Below are 18,419 nucleotides of genomic sequence, written 5' to 3'. Positions count from 1 at the left end.
AAGTGTGAATACTATATTGAGTGATTATACGATTATGGATTTTGGACGAGCGTTCCAGGGAGGAACGACTCATATATATTGATTATGGAATTTGGTAAAGTATGACTGTGGTCATGCTAATGCTGGCTGGTCCATCCTGATGTTCCGTGAGTACCATCCTCACGTAGAGGGGTATGTCATGTGTGGGAACGGCAGGAGGTTCTATTCCTTAGGGGTACTTTGGATAGGGCTAACCTCGAGTGGCAGCTGTTGAGTGTATCCCAGTTACTACATCACTCGGGTGCAAGGACGCCTGTAGCTACACAGATTCATACAGTCCAGACGGTCTGTCTAGTATATATATATTTCTATGTTGTTATATGTTAAGTTACTTGTTGTGTGGATTGAAATGTTAAAAGTATATTTTGATGTATGAATTAAATTATATAAGCTTACCCTTTCGTTTTCCTTGTGTTGTCATTTGTCTATGTACGTTCGTCCTGTCCTTGCAATGATCATCCGTGTGGATGTGAGCAGAAGGCGAGGCCACTCTGGAAGACGTCATTGAAGAAGAAAATCTGGTCGAAGTGGAAGTCAAAGCCGAGCCTTAGAACGATCGTTTATTTTAGGAGTTAGATGTTAGTTTTCATTTTGACGTTCGATTAATTATTTTTGTAAAACCGTTCGTTCTAGACATTCACTGTTTCCGCTTCGTGCATGTTAATTCTGTATTCAAGCCGTTCGGCTTTTGAACTTCATTTTATTAATGTAAAGACTGCATTATTTTACTGTTAAATGTAATTAATTCTGATTTATGGTAATTACTGTATCTTGGGATGTTACAAAAACACATTTTGAAATTTAAAAAATTATGGATGTACATGCCGAAATTAGGAAGGTTGAGTTATGCATAACAATTCTGTTTTGTTATTTTGTGTTTCACCCTCCAAATACTTCATCCTAATTTTATGTTTGTTGACAATTTCTACGTCAAACTACACCCATTTTCTCCCTATTATGAAATATGTATCCTTACAGTCCATTTCTCATATATCAAAATAAAACCCTACACTTCATTTACACGCAATTATGATATATCTCTTACCTTTCTTAATATTTGAATTTGTATTAGTTTATAATGTAATTATATAATTTTTAATTATTATAAATTAATTTATATAAATTTATTAAAATTAATAAAAATATTTTAGAATAAAAAAGAAACTTAACCCATCATATATGAAAATTCAATTATATCGGATTTGAAATAGAAAATATAAGCACTTATCCCTTTCTTCTATACTCAACAGAAAAAATAACCAGTACCTTCATCTTCATCAACCTCCACACTTTGTCACTAGTAAAAAAACGTAATTTGAACTCGCGTAATAGGTTTCAGTTTCCTGCGGTGGCATTTATGAAATTTAATCGAACTTATACGTCTTGGTTCCTTTTGAACTGAGACATTTTAGCTATATTACTTCAATTAAAATAACAACCGATGCCTAACACTCTACCATTCCACCTACTTTCTGCACAGCAGACTTTTGCAGCTTTTCGAACCTGACATATTGCTTGGGTTCTTCAGAGAACCGAGGCAATAGCAATAAAGAAATGGAAAATGAAGGGTTAACCGAGTCATATATTATCGGAAGATAAACAAAAAGATGAATCCAGACAATTTGCATAAGCATGAAAACTACGAGAGAAGAAAAATAAGTATATTTTTGTTCTATTCATGGCAGATCTCACCCCTCTCCTCTGCCAACCCAATCCATCATTTGACACACAAGAATAACCACCATCACCAACACCCAACAAACACCACCCATCCCAGGGATCCACCCTCGAACTCTGCATAGGAAAATTCAATGTCTTCGACCTGGCTCTTCCAATCAGTACTTGTCTCCATCGCCTGACTCTTCGACGCCCAACAGACCTTCATCACCGTCTTCACTTACGCCCAACATACCTTCATCACCGTCTCCACTGCGCATGCTTCCATCGTGTCAGACTAGGGTTTGGAGTGCGCGAACTCTGTAATCTCGGGGATTTCCGCTTCGAGCTTCTTCGTTGGGTGCTTGGTGGGAGGATTCAGGCTAGCCTCGTTGGCTAACTCCTCGCTCGGGCAAAAGAACATGTGCATCACTTCTCTTCTCGTCACTCTCTCACGCAACGTTTGGATCTACTCCGCGCTCAAGTTCCTCTACGGCTTCGCTCGCGCGACCATGGACACTTTTGCGCTCGTGCTCGCCACCGAGATCATGGGCAAACGGCGGTGCAGCCAATGAGAAAGTAAGGAATGCAGAGTGTGCAAGCGAGAAAGCTCGTTTTTCAGAATCAAAGGCCCCTGATTCTTCTTCTGATTCTTCCTCTTTCGACTCCAACCCTAAGAGAATCAAAGGCTCCTAGAGCGCCGAGGAGGATCGCATCCTCACCCGCCTCGTCGATCGGGTCCCGTAACTGGTCCTTCATCAATCGCTACATTGAGGACAGATCTGCAAGTCCTGCTGCCTACGCTGGTGCAATCAACTCAGCTCCACCATTCAGCACCGACACTTCTCTCCCCAAGAGGACGAGACCATCATCGTCGGCCAACAACGAAGGAGCCACTTCTTCTCTCCAGCGCCGTCGTGGCTGAGGACACCGTACTAGATCACCGGATCTCTCATGAGAGTGCGCCGATGGGGTTTTGGGATATGATGAGAGATGTGACCGGACACTGTACTTTCATTAAATGAATCATAATTGCTTTTGTCTTTTTTTATTTGGAATATATTATTGAAGCAATTTGGTTTTACGGATCAGGAAATTAATTTTAAACTTTTTGGGACATACGGCCTCGGTTCCTACTGAACCGAGTGCGATTCAAAAAATAAAAAAAAAAAACAAAACAAAATTCCTACTGCTTCGGTCATGTTTCAACTGAGGCAAAATTCTATTTTTTTCTTTCGGTTGACAACCAAGGCAAAAAGTGGTTTAAAAAGGAAAATATGATTTTTATTAAAAATTTAATTTCAATTTAGAAAGGAAAAAAATTAAGACTAAATGAAATAAAATTAACAAAAATTGGGATTGAATGAAAATATACAATATTTACTACCAAATGGAATACCTTTATCACTCTCTTTAAGAAAATAATTTTATTTAGTTATTATTTTTATAGTGCCTTTTTTTTATATATATTTACACTCTTATTTTTTTTAATTACATTACATTATAATTAAAAGAAATTGAAAGTCTTGCTAATTAAAAGAATTTTTTTGAAAAATTGATTAAAAATAAATCTAAATATATATTTTTAATTCCTTTAAAATAAGTGAGTTTATAATTTTGTTAAAAGGTATTTATTTCTTAATTACTCTAAAATTAAAAATTAAAAATTTAATTTTTAATAATTTTATTGTTTTTGTTTAAATTTTATGATCAATATAATTAAGCATGCATTTAGTAAGTGAGTTTATTAAAAAATAATCATTATTAACATATTAATAATTAGTTAATTTTGAAACAATCACTAATTATTTTAAATTTATAAAATAAAAAATATATTTTAAAAATTAATTATATATTAATACTAATTTTACCTTTAATAAATATATATTTTTTTGGCTTTAATAATATATGTAACAATTCAATTAAATCAATTTGAATTAAAAAAAAATTAATAAAAATAAAATTTTCTACTGAAACTTTAATTATAATTATTTATTACATTAAAAATAAAATATATTAATGTTGGTGGTACTAAATCGATTATTTATCTAAAAAAATTATAATTACCATAATCAAATTTAAGTAACTTAAAGAAATTAAAATAAAATTATATTTAAATTTAAATTTTTTTTATGATATATTTGTTATCAGATTTAATAATAAAGTATATAAAGATCTAATTTTTTATAAAAATAATTATTAATATAATTGACTGTTGTACCAACTAAAGGATAAAGTAAATGCAAATTAAAATTTTTCACTTTTCTATGCAATGAATATTGTTAAAAAAAGTCCTCATCATGTTTTTGAACATAATCCAAAGACAAAAGAAAATGATCTGAATATAGGTTTGACAAATACTGCTGTTTGCACAAAGGAGCGGGAGAGAAAAAAATACAGAGGAGAGAAAAAAAGTTAACGACGTTTCTGTGTACTTAACGGAAGGGACTTGATTGAGACAAATTGTAGTAAGTGGGGATACAATTGACACTTTTTTAAAAGGAGGGACTTAATTGACACAATTAAAAGAATCCAAAAAATAATAAGAACAATTAAAAGAATCCAGACGTCACTGATCTATTTCTCCTAAAGCCTTTTTTTTTCTTTTCCGCATTGTTAGTGCAGCGTGGTGTGTGAGCAGGTGATGCAGATAATGAAAACAAAGAGAGTGGGAAGGGCAGAGAGTTTGAGACGTGAGCTAGAGAAAACGAGTGTTATTTTTTTATTAACAAAGTAAGGTATATATCAGAGAATGATACACTTTCATTTGACAGTTAAAGTCGTTTAGAGTTTGGTTTTATTTTCAACACGCATAACATTTTAAGTATAATTCATTACCTAAAGCCATCATCACGTTACAGCTACCATTTACCTATATGTTAAAACCATTTTTCAAAGATTCACATATCACAAAATTTATTCTATATGTACATGAAACGAAATCAACATTTATTGGCCTTCCAACAATTTCCTCGAAAAGATGTCCCCAACACTTGTAAAGTATGAAAGGTGGACGGACCTAGACGATGACCTACGTTCACCAAAACCATGGCCTTTTATTATCCGAATGATAAGGTATGGTCAGGTGTTTTCTTTGTCCCTAAAAGGAGAATCCTTAGCTTGGTTCAACGTGCTGCCATAGAACACAATGGACAACTTTGGAACCATCTGCAATATGTGTCCAACAGAGTTCAACATTTAACATATATATCCCTGTGATGAGCACTAGGCAACAGAAGGACGAGCCATTGAAAGACTTCATGTAGCGATACAATAAGATGGTTCAAATAAAAATTGTCAATCAGGAGTTCCTGATGAGCAGTATAACACCCTAATTTTTGAGATGTCACAATTTTTTTTTTTTTTGAAACACTATATTTCCTTCAAACATTTATGAAAGATTATAAACTTTATTCAATAAAAAAATCGGAAGAAAACATTACCATAAATGTACTCTGAAAATCTTGGAATATTTCTTTTACATACAAATACCATGTCCGGAGACTTTTTAATAATAGAAAACAATAATAAATCCCTGAACTTAAATCCCAACTCTCGCTAGTTACTACGATTCGGTCCTATATATCTGTAACGCCCTTTATTCCCGTACAAGTAAGATCATCGTAGGTGGAAACCATAATCACAACATGACAGGGTGAGCAACCAGAAATATCATAACACAATATATAATAACATTTTGAACACATATATCATTACAACATTGACGTCATAACATTAACATCAAAACATTATCTCAGCTTAGTAGTCTATTTCCCTTACACTAGCACACCACCTAATCAACATAACCACTTCATTATGAGACACACCCTCTTCCTGCAACACACGACCAAAGAGAACCTCTTTTCCGCATCACACGGCCAAAGACAAAAGTTTGGATAAATTGGCAATTTTGACCTTAGAGGAATGTTCTCGTTTGTACCAGGAAAGCAAATTTTTATTATACATGATTTCTTTGAAGTCCAAGCTATTTGATGATGTGAATTTCATTTTGGGTGGAATAAGTACTTCTTCTAAAGTCTATAACAAAGATTTAAGTGCTAAGTGGAGAGTTGGAATATCTCCTTTGTCAAAGGAATAGCAAATCTTCCTCCAACTCATTTGGATATCTCGTGTTTTCGCTAGTATGATAATGTAAGTCTTATTCAATAATGGTAATATGAGCAAAGATTAAATATGTTTTTGGTCTCTTATAGTCCCTCTTCAAAATTTTGATCTAATTTAGTCCACAAATTTTAAAAATGTGTGAATTTAGTCCACTTAACAAAATTTGATTAAGAGAACTAAATCTAGATAGTTCCAAAAATGAGAGATTAAATTGATCCAAAGTTTCAAAAAGAAACTAATTCTAATTTTTATTGAAAGTTAAGTGACTAAAATCATATTTAACATTGATAATAATAATACACTAAGTAATAAAGCATGTTAATTTAATTTTAAGTTGAAATGATTAATGAGATTGAAATTATGATACATGAAGTATTTACATAAAGGCAATCTGAACTACTAAAGTTCTTCCTTTTATAATTTTACCCCCAAAATATTATTTTATTTGTTCCTATTTTTTTAGTGGTACCTCTCGATTTAAGACTAAGATAATCGATCTGTAATCACAGTGATATAATAATTCTAATTTTTAGTTTTTTTTTTTTAAATTAGTTCCTAAAAAAATAAGTTTTGGTTTAGATGTTTTCTATATAAATTTTATTTTTCTTTTAGTGCCCAAAATTGAAAATTGTTACCTTTGTTAGGCTATATACTAATTAATATTTCTTTGAAATGAAAAGTTAAGAGTAAGACACATTGCACATAAGTTTATTAAATATGTAAAATATAACGGATGACTATTGAAATTTGTACCATTTATATCATTCATTTGCATATTATTTAAAAAATAACCGTACATCTCACGCGTTAACAGTTCTTTTTATATACCAAATATAATTACTTAATAATATTAAAATTATAGTTAAGTATATTTTTAGTCTTTAATTTATTTTTAAAATAAATATATATTTATTTTTAAAATAAATATATATTTATTTTTTCATTCCAATTCATAAAAAGAATGTAAAATATCCTTCTTAAAAAATAATATGTAAAATATTTATTGTGAGTGTTGAGACCTCGGCAAGCGTACCGAATCGTTCAAGTAATAAACCGGTAAGTCCGAATATCGTTTCCCAAGAGATTTGTTTAGATTCACTGATTGTTAAAGTTTACTTATTTAGCGATTATTAAACGTATTCTTATAACACACTTAAGATTAGCTTACAGATTTGAAAAGTGGTAAAAACAGTCGAATTAAAGTTCACTGCGATTGACATTCAAGTTCATCATTCAAATAATTTTCTACTAACATAGTTCCTCAAAATTAAGCATCGACATTCTAGGCATACAAGCATCTAATTCCTCATATGACAATTCCTGAATCATTCAAACTAAATCACTAATCCCTTAGCAAATTCAGATATCAGATTCACATTAAACACAATGTCACAGATGACTAAAAGTTCGAACCTATGTCTAGAATTGAAATCTCTTAGTTGTTCTATCCTAGGTCCGTGGTCTCATGCATTTTCCAATTATTTAACCGTTCAATTAGCTCAGATTTCCATCGTAGGCATGAATAATAAAGATAGAACAATAAATTCATACAAGATCATGTATTAACAAATATATTACAAAGAGTTTCAGAACTTTACTCTCAACCCCAGTGAAATGGAGTTCTAGCTACACATATGCATCTCAGAATCAATAATTGATGGATTAGATGGTAGAAAGTGGTGGTTTTGCACCTTGGAAGCACACATACACGAGCTAGACGCGAGCTGCAACGTTCCCCTCTTTCTCCTCATCCTTCTCTGGTTCAGTTTCGCGACATTTTAAAGAGAAGGACCTTAAGTGAATTCTCCATGGGCAACAGGCCTTCACTCGCTGGGCGACAGGCCTCCACTCGCTGGGCGAGTCACTCGCTGGGCGAGTGACCTCTTCTCGCTGGGTGACTGGTGCTGGCTCGTTGGGTGAGCGACGCACTCCAAGTCTTTGAGATTATCCAATCCTTATTCTACTTCGATATAAACATACAAAAGCATCAATACACATTTAAACATTCAAAACTATACTTACATCAATATTTATATACTTTTCATGAGAATAAACACTTAAACTACTCAAAAGCACAACATTTTAAGTAACAAATACAAGTAAAGTTTACATTTATCAACTCCCGCAAACTTATATATTTTCATGTCCTCATGAAAATAAACAATAACAAAAGAGCAAACCCAAAAGAGCAGTTGATATTCCATCACATAATCTTTGTCACAAAAGTGAGGATTGTACCTACATCTCAAAATATTCAGATCAAATGTTATAATTTCTATATTAACAAGTTCTTGAATCCATAATGATAAGACAACAGAAAAAGAATAATACAAATATGCTCAATCAGTGTTTATCTCAACCTGCAAGTGTTTACAACTCCAATTCACACTCAAATTGTCATCAACTACTTCATCAACTTTTGCAAGTCATCTCATACACAATTCACACATTTTGATTTAAATCAAAAGGACTTTCTCAGGTTATAACTTGGCTTGACTAGAAGAAACATGGTTTTACAAGGAAACAAAACAACACTAAAGAAGAGGAGAACAAGAACATAACAACATTGAAACTTTATTTATCAACTACCTCTTCATTCATCACATAACACATTGAAATATATAAATATTTTTTTTTCTTTGTTTTTAATCGGTTAAAGAGTCAACTGATTATAATTTCCCCCAAACTTAATTTCTACCTATATCTTGGCAATTATGTTTCTTATTCTCTTCTTCTAGAGTGTTGGATAAGGTAGATTGTTGTGTACTATGCTCAGGGTTCACAAAATATATATATATATATATATATATATATATATATATATATATATATATATATATATATATATATATATATATATAAGGCTCAAACAGGATATTAAAGGATGAATATTCACATATGGGTAGTTATCTGGCCAAGTAGTTAATTTCAACAAAAATCTGCCTTTCTCATTTCTAAACCAGAATGTATTTGTGTTAATAAGAATTGTGCAAAAACTAAATTCATAGCAATAACAACTTCTCACTTGCTCTCAAAGCTTTCTCAGTACACTCACTTATTCAACTTCTAGGTCACAATCAATCAGATTCAAGAACAAATCATATATAATCATAACACAATAAAACTCAGATTTTGCAAAAACAATCTGACAATCATGCCATTTATCATGGAAAGAATTCAAAACTCATTATTATATATATATATATATATATATATATATATATATATATATATTCTTTTTTTCAACACAAAATTCACAATCTTTATTTAATTTAAAACTAAAATTTAAATCACTCAATTTAAAATAACTAACAATAACCACTCATGGTTGATGTGGCCATAGTCTCCAAGGTGAAGGTTGTCTCTGTTGCTCCTCAGAATGTCCTTGTTACTCAGCCTCTGCTTCATGTGGTTGTTGCTGCTATGGTGCTTGAGCTTCCCTTCCCCTCACAAGTGTTGGCCTGTCCTCAGGCCAAGGTACATGCTCCGCAAATTGAATAGCAGTCATAATACTACACTATTCATATAACAATTGTATATAACAATAAGCTCCAGAAACTTATCCAAACTTCAAACAAACATTTCACAATCAAATCATTGCAGAAACATAATTCAATCCACATAACCAAAAAAAATTCAATTCAGGTTAAATTAACACTAAAAGAACTGAAACCAAAAATTAAGATAGAGTTAGAAAGTTGGGTTGCCTCCCAGTAAGCGCTTGTTTAACGTCTTTAGCTTGACACTAAAAAATTGATCCTTTTTGGTTGCCTTGTTGAGCTTTCTATAATAAATAGACATTCCCCACCCAGTCACTTTCCTTGTTGGTATAAGCTCATTTTTCTCATTACAAACAACAGTCATGCCACCTTTCTTTGGTACGACTTGAACCAGACTCACCCAAGTGCTGTCAGATATAGGATAGATAATACCTGCTTCTAAAAGCTTTAGAACTTCTTTTCTAACCTCTTCTTTCATCACTAGATTAAGTCGTCTCTGTGGTTGAGCTACTGGTTTGAAATCATCCTCCATGAATATTCTATGCATGCAATAAGAAGGACTTATTCCTTTCAGATTAGAAATTGACCAACCTACAGGTCCTTTGTTCACTTTTAAGACTTCAATTAATTTATCTTCCTCCAGAGTGGATAAAGCATTGCTGATGATCACAAGTTTATTATCATCTTTTTCAAGAAAAACATACTTCAAATGTGAAGGTAACAACTTCAATTCCAGCTTCTTTTCTTTTATCTCTTCCTCAATCTTTAATTCTCCAATCTCCACTTCATCATATGGAATCTCCTTTAAAGCATAAATTCTGTAGACATTCATCAATTAATTTCTCTTCCTCTGCATGTAAGAATTCACAAGCATCAATAGGAGTTCTTTCAAGAGGTGATGATATATGCATCGTCTTCTGTCTAACCATGCAGACTTTCTCAAGTTCATCAGTTTGAAAACACGTATCTTCATCATTTAGGTGAGACATTGCTTCAAAAACATTAAATTTACTTCTTCATTCTCAACTCTCACTTTAAGCTTCCCATCATCAACATCAATTAACACTCGAGTGATCTTCATGAATGGCCTTCCCAGAATCAAAGGAATTTCTGTATCTTCTTCCATTTCCATGATAACAAAATCCACTGGAAATAAGAATTTGTCTACCTTTACCAAAACATCTTTTACTACTCCATGCGGATATTTGAGCGATCTATCTGCCAATTGTAGAGTCATGCGTGTGGGCTTCAACTTTAATTCTCCAATCCTTTTAAACATTGACAGAGGCATAAGATTGATGCTCCAAGATCAATTAACGCTTTCCCAATAGCCAGTTTACCAATGGTGCATGGAATTGTAAAACTGCCTGGATCTTTAAATTTTGGTGGGAGCAACTTCTGAATGATAGCACTGCACTGGCCCTGTACTTGTATAGTTTCTTCCTCAATATACTTTCTCTTCTTTGTGAGCATTTCTTTCATGAATTTTGAATAAGAAGGCATTTGTTTCAATGCTTCTGAGAATGGCATCTTGATTTCCAACTTTTTGAAAATATCAATGAAACTCTTGAACTGTCTTTCCTTCTCCTTTCTAGAGAAAACCTTTGGATATGGAAGAGGTTTCTCGTACACCTGTTCTTTCTTTTTCTCTCCCTCTCTCTTTCTCATTTTCTCTATCCTCTTTCTCTTTTTCTTTATCTCCCTGTTTACTCATCTCATCTTTTTCTTCACTCAATTTTTTAACACTCACCATATCTCTTTCTTGCTCTTTTTTCTCATTCTCTATTTCTTCCAGAATTCTTCCTGATCTTGTAGTAATAACTTTACATCCTTCCTTTGGATTTACTTTAGTGTTTGCCACAAATTTCTTCTCTGGTTTTTCTTCCAACTTTTTAGCTAATTGACCCACCTGAATCTCCAAATTCCGAAGTGAGGCTTTTGTACTTTTATGGTTGGAAATTGATACCTGCATAAACTGCTGAAGAGTTTCTTCCAGTTTTGAAGTTCTTTCTGTGAGAGTAGGTTGTTGCTGAAAGTTCTGTGGAGGTGGTCTGAAGGATGGATCGGCTTGTTCCATACTCGGATGAGGTCTCCATCCTTGATTAAAACTTTGACCCTGATTATAATTTGTCTGACAACCTTGATTTTCCAAATAATTTACTTCTTCATGAGACATGCCTTGCACTGCACATTTCCCATTATTATGATCTCCTCCGCACAATTCACAACTTTGAACAATCTGATGTTGAGCTTGAGAAATATTCTGCAATTCTTTAGGTAGCTGAGATAACTTCTTCATTAATGTCTCAAGTTGTTGAGTCATAATCTTGTTCTGAGCTAGTAAAGCATCTTGAGATTGAAGTTGAAGAACACCTTTTTGTTGAAATTGAGCTCTTTCACTCTGAACTTCATTATCATTTGCAGCCATGTTTTCAATCAGTTCATGTGCTTCTTCAGGCGTCTTCCATCTGATATTACCCCCAGCTGATGCATCTAACATTAACTTTGTTTGAGATTTCAGCCCTCCAAGAAACAGATTTAGCAGTGTAGGCTCATCAAATCCATGAGTAGGAGTTTTTCTCAGTAGGCCTTTGAATCTATCCCATGCTTGACCTAGAGTTTCATCAACATCTTGTTGAAAAGAAGAGATCTCCTGCTTTCCCTTATTGACTTTGGACTGAGGGAAGAACTTATTCAGAAATTTAGCAACTACATCATCCCAGATTATCAGACTATTCTCTGGAAAGGAATTCAGCCACATTTTTGCATTACCAGCCAATGAGAATGGAAATAAGCTGAGTCGGATTGCTTCATCTGAAACCTGGTGAATCCTTACTGTATTACAGATCTCCATGAAAGTAGCCAAGTGAGTGTATGGATTCTCGTGGGATAATCCATGAAACTGATTGTTCTGCACCAGATGAATAAGAGTTGGCTTCATCTCCATGTTAGCAGCATTCACCACTGGTCTTGCAATACTATTGAAGTGCAGAAGTCCTGAGAAAGTATTATAATCTGCAAGAGTACGCCTTCCTTGCCCAAAACCTTCTCCAGTACGATTATCTTCCATTTCTTCTTTTTCTTGACCAGATGAAGAGTCCAGAATTTGTTCAGAAATAACAGAGGCTTCTCTGGATTCTCTACTTTGTCTCCTCCTTCTACTGTTGTTCCTTCGAGCAGTTGTTTCAATTTCCGAATCAAAAAGTAGATTCTCAGCCTGTTCTGTGCTTCTCATACAAAACACAAACTAAAAAGATAATTTCTACAGATGATAACAATTATGCACAAGAATTCAAATACGATCACAATAAACACTTAAACAAAAGATAGCTAAAATCAACTAAACCAGATAAACAACACACAATCAACAAAAACAAAACAAATCTCTGGCAGCGACGCCAAAAACTTGTTGAGATCTCGGCAAGCATACCAAATCGTTCAAGTAATAAACCGGTAAGTCTGGATATCGTTTCCCAAGAGATTTGTTTAGATTCATTGATTGTTAAAGTTTACTTATTTAGCGATTATTAACCGTATTTTTATAACACACTTAAGATTAGCTTACAGATTTGAAAAGTGGTAAAAACAGTCGAATTAAAGTTCACTACGGTTGACATTCAAGTTCATCACTCAAATAATTTTCTACTAACACAGTTCCTCAAAATTAAGCATCGACATTCTAGGCATACAAGCATCTAATTCCTTAGATGAAAATTCCTGAACCATTCAAACTAAATCACTAATCCCTTAGCAAATTCAGATATCAGATTCACATTAAACACAATGTCATAGATGACTAAAAGTTCCAACCTATGTCTAGAATTGAAATCTCTTAGTTGTTCTATCCTAGGTCCACGGTCTCATGCATTTTCCAATGATTTAACCGTTCAATTAGCTCATATTTCCATCGTAGGCATGAATAATAAAGATAGAACACAAAATTCATACAAGATAATGTATTAACAGATATATTACAAAGAGTTTCAGAACTTTACTCTCAACCCCAGTGAAATGGAGTTCTAGCTACACATATGCATCTCAGAATCAATAATTGATAGATTGGATGGTAGAAAGTGGTGGTTTTACACCTTGGAAGCACCCATACAGGAGCTAGACGCGAGCTGCAGCGTTCCCCTCTTTCTCCTAATCCTTCTCTTGTTCAGTTTCGCGACATTTTAAAGAGAAGGACCTTAAGTGAATTCTCGTTGGGCGACAGGCCTCCACTCGCTGGGCGAGTCACTCGCAGGGCGAGTGACCTCTTCTCGCTGGGTGATTGGTGCTGGCTCGCTGGGCGAATTGTGCTGGCTCGCTGGGCGAGGAGCTCCAGCTGGCTGGGCTACTGGATCCTTCTGGCTAGGTGAGTGACGCACTCCAAGTCTTTGAGATTATCCAATCCTTATTCTACTTCGATATAAACATACAAAAGCATCAATACACATTTAAACATTCAAAACTATACTTACATCAACATTTATATACTTTTCATGAGAATAAACACTTAAACTACTCAAAAGCACAACATTTTAAGTAACAAATACAAGTAAAGTTTACATTTATCAACTCCCCCAAACTTATATATTTTCATGTCCTCATGAAAATAAACAATAACAAAAGAGCAAACCCAAAAGAGCAGTTGATATTCCATCACATAATCTTTGTCACAAAAGTGAGGATTGTACCTACATCTCCAAATATTCATATCAAATGTTATAATTTCTATATTAACAAGTTCTTGAATCCATAATGATAAGACAACCAGAAAAAGAATAATACAAATATGCTCAATCAGTGTTTATCTCAACCTGCAAGTGTTTACAACTCCAATTCACACTCAAATTGTCATCAACTACTTCGTCAACTTTTGCAAGTCATCTCATACACAATTCACACATTTTGATTTAAATCAAAAGGACTTTCTCAGGTTATAACTTGGCTTGGCTAGAAGAAACATGGTTTTACTAGGAAACAAAACAACACTAAAGAAGAGGAGAACAAGAACATAACAACATTGAAACTTTATTTATCAACTACCTCTTCATTCATCACATAACACATTGAAATATATAAATATTTTTTTTTCTTTGTTTTTAACCAGTTAAAGAGTCAACTGATTATAATTTCCCCCAAACTTAATTTTTAGCTATATCTTGGCAATTATGTTTCTTATTCTCTTCTTCTAGAGTGTTGGATAAGGTAGATTGTTGTGTAGGGTTCACAAAGTATATATATATATATATATATATATATATATATATATATATATATATATATATATATATATATATATATATAAGGCTCAAACAAAATAACAAAGGATGAATATTCACATATGGGTAGTTATCTGGCCAAGTAGTTAATTTCAACAAAAATCTGCCTTTCTCATGGATGAATATTTAATTTAAAACTAAAATTTAAATCACTCAATTTAAAATAACTAATAATAACCACTCATGGTTGATGTGGCCATAGTCTCCAAGGTGAAGGTTGTCTCTGTTGCTCCTCAGAATGTCTTTGTTGCTCAGCCTCTGCTTCATGTGGTTGTTGCTGCTATGGTGCTTGAGCTTCCCTTCCCCTCACAAATGTTGGTCTGTCCTCAGGCCAAGGTACATGCTCCTAAAATTGAATAGCAGTCATAATACTACACAATTCATATAACAATTGTATATAACAATAAGCTCCGAAAACTTATCCAAACTTCAAACAAACATTTCACAATCAAATCATTGCAGAAACATAATTCAATCCACACAACCAAACATATTCAATTCAAGTTAAATTGACACTAAAAGAACTGAAACCAAAAATTAAGATAGAGTTAGAAAGTTGGGTTGCCTCCCAGTAAGTGCTTGTTTAACGTCTTTAGCTTGACACTAAAAAAAATGATCCTATCTGGTTGCCTTGTTGAGCTTTCTATAATCAATACACATTCCCTACCCAGTCACTGTCCTTGTTGGTATAAGCTCATTTTTCTCATTACAAACAACACTCATGCCACCTTTCTTTGGTATGACTTGTACTGGACTCACCCAAGTGCTGTCAGATATAGGATAGATAATACCTGCTTCAAAAAGCTTTAGAACTTCTTTTCTAACCTCTTCTTTCATCACTGGATTAAGTCGTCTCTGTGGTTGAGCCATTGGTTTGAAATCATCCTCCATGAATATTCTATGCATGCAATAAGTGGAATACGTACTTTTTCACTAGTCTGCAACGAAGATTTAAGTTCTGTCCAGATCTATAGTCCATCAAACCTTGACAGTTTGATATTATTTTTACTATTTCAATTTTATTTAGTTATTTTTTATAAAAAAAAAATCATTGAAAAGGTATCCATGATATTATTAAATATTCAATATTTACAAAGAAATGATAATGGTATAAATTTAAATTAAATTACCAGATATATGATAATGGTATAAATTTAAATTAAATTACCAAATATGTATTAGACATTAAAATAGTGAAACTCGATTATACAAAACAATTTATATTAAAATCGTTTAATATTAAAATAGTCGAGCTTTACTATTTTTAATTCCCTACAACTCCTAAAATGTCATTTTCTAGATTTTTACAATTGATCAAGGTACAATGATTATTTAATAATTATTAATTATTCATTAATGGAAAAGAAAAGAACTTAATTTGCATAAAATCATTAATAATTTGATAATAAAAAATCAAATGCATGTAATTAATGTAAACCGTTAATTTAAAATAAAATATGTTAGAGTGATGCATTGGAATTATTAGCGTGAATTGAGGGGTGAATTAAGTTGTTATTGTAAATATATGCCTTTAATAATTTTCTCTTAATTTTAATTTTCTTAGCGAATAATTAAAACAATAATAAAGAGTAAGTAGGAGAGAAAATTGCACAAATAATTTTATTTTGATTTAGATCACAAGGATCTTATGTCCAATTGTTAATCCTAAATGGAGATTAACTTTTCGTTATCACACAACTAATAAACTTTTACAATCACATAGAAAGATAAGTTTAAGGGTTTGGAAAACATCTTTCTTGTTACCACGTGATGAAACTCATTTCCCCTGAAAGCCACAAGGGATGAACACTTCTGCTGAATGCTTCTCGATGCATCAACACTTCCTTTTAATCTTCAGGATGACAGATTTCACTTAACAACAACAACAACACTCAATCACAATTCTAGTGAAAGTTCTCACTTTTGAATTATTCATTGCAATAAAAATTATTAATTATTTATTTTAATCGTATTTAAATTTTAAAAGTCAAATAATTCATGGTTATTATATTTACTATTAGTGATTAATTTGTCAATTCGAAAAATTTATTGATTATTTATTTCTGTCCAGATAATAGTCCATTAAACATTGACAATTTGATATTATTTTTACTATTTCAATTTCATTTAGTTACTTTTTATGAAAAATCATTAAAAAGGTAAACATGATATCATCATATATTCAATATTTAGGAAAAAATGATAATTGTATAAATTTTAAATAAAATTACCAAATATCAATTAGATATTAAAATAATAAAATTCGTTTATAAAAAAACTGTTTATGTTAAAATTGTTTAACATTAAAATAGTAGGTCTTACTATTTTTAACTCACTATCACTTCTAAAATGTCAATTGACCCAAATACATCATGATTAATCAACATTATTAATTATTTATTAATGGAAAATAAAGAAAAGAACTTAATTTGCAGGAAAAACATTAAAAATTTGATAATAGAAAATCAAATACATTTAATATATAATTAATGCAAACCGTTAATTTAAAAGAAAATAGAAACCTAGAATTAATGTAAACCGTTAATATAAATAGATCCTTTCTCTCTCTATCTATTATATATATTATGTGATGTATGGATCAAATTTTATCCCATTTCTGACAAACAGTGAATTGTAGAAAAAGAAAAGAAGGCAACAATGAGATTTGCTTTGAACGGATCGCTGATTTTCATTGTGTCTTTATTCCTGTTTCAAAGCTCAAATGCTTCTGACCTTATCTCTAAAAATTGCAAGGAGGCTTCAAATAGAGACACAGGAATAATGTATGATTTCTGTGTTGCATGCCTTGAAGAAGCCTCTTCTAAGTTACATCCACCACCCACCAACCTTGAAGATCTTCTGGGCATTTTAATTACAATTTCTAAGAACAATGCAACCAATGTGCTTTCTATTATTTCAAAGCTCTCGAAGGACAAAAGTTTGGATATATTCGCACTTAGGACCTTACAAGAATGTTCTGGTTTGTACGATCACGGCGTATTTTATTTAGACAATATTGCAGGTAATTTGAAGTCCAAGGTATTTAATCATGTTGGTATGGATTTAAGTGGAATACGTACTTTTTCACTCGTCTGTGACGAAGATTTAAGTTCTAGGTGGAGAGGTGGAATATCTCCTTTGTCAAAGGAATACCAAATCTTTGACCAACTCCTTTGGATATCTTATGTTTTCCTCAAAATGATAACGAAAACTTAGAATGTCTTGATGTAATCCTGTCCGAGTTGTCCTTCTTTTGTATTTTTACCTTTCATAGGTTAGCTTTTAAGGAGCATGGGTTAGTATAAATACCCAGCTTCTCTATTGTAATTGGCACTCATGAGGCGCTTCTATCATGTCTTATTCAATAATAGTAATAATAATAAAGATTAAATTAGTTTTTGTCCCTTACAGTACCTTCTTAAAAACTTCCACCTAATTTATTTACAAATGCATGAATTTAGTCCTTTTAACTAAGTTTGGTTAAGTTTATTTAGCGTTTCAAATGTGTTTCATGATAACATTTGAGTTTCTTTTTTTAAATTGTTTGACATATTTTCACCTCAATGTTAAATTGTTTGACAAACTTTAGAAATGCATGAATTTAGTCGTTTTAACTAAATTTGGTTAACTTTACAAACGCGTTTGAAACACCAAATAAACTTAATAAAATTTGATTGAGAAAAACTAAATCTACCAGTTATAAAAATGAGAGTCTAAATTGGTCCAAAGTTTCAAAGAGAAACTAATCCTAATTTTTACTGAAAGTTAAGTTACTAAAATCATATTAAACCTTGATAATGATACACTGAGTGATAAAATATGTTAATTTAAT

At 32.3% G+C, this 18,419-nt stretch overlaps 1 protein-coding gene and 1 non-coding gene across 2 annotated transcripts; one reads left to right on the top strand and one right to left on the bottom strand.

The window, feature by feature from the left end:
• Positions 1-10,574: 10,574 nt before the first annotated feature.
• Positions 10,575-12,555, bottom strand: LOC148200120 (uncharacterized). Its single transcript, XM_088112852.1, has 2 exons — positions 11,071-12,555; positions 10,575-10,922 (listed from the first exon to the last, which is right to left on the bottom strand). The coding sequence occupies exons 1-2, from the start codon at positions 12,553-12,555 to the stop codon at positions 10,575-10,577; spliced, it is 1,833 nt and encodes a 610-aa protein (XP_087968978.1).
• On the top strand, positions 11,879-11,981 carry LOC148200121 (small nucleolar RNA R71). The gene has a single exon (XR_015786451.1). It is a non-coding gene; the product is annotated as a small nucleolar RNA R71 (small nucleolar RNA).
• Positions 12,556-18,419: the final 5,864 nt, after the last annotated feature.

This window comes from Vigna umbellata, chromosome 4, assembly GCF_029865625.1.
Source record: "Vigna umbellata cultivar VRB3 chromosome 4, Vumbellata_1.0, whole genome shotgun sequence".
Lineage (NCBI taxonomy): Eukaryota > Viridiplantae > Streptophyta > Magnoliopsida > Fabales > Fabaceae > Vigna > Vigna umbellata.
The sequence above is the reverse complement of the archived record's forward strand: the minus strand, read 5'-3'. Positions and strand labels throughout refer to the sequence as shown.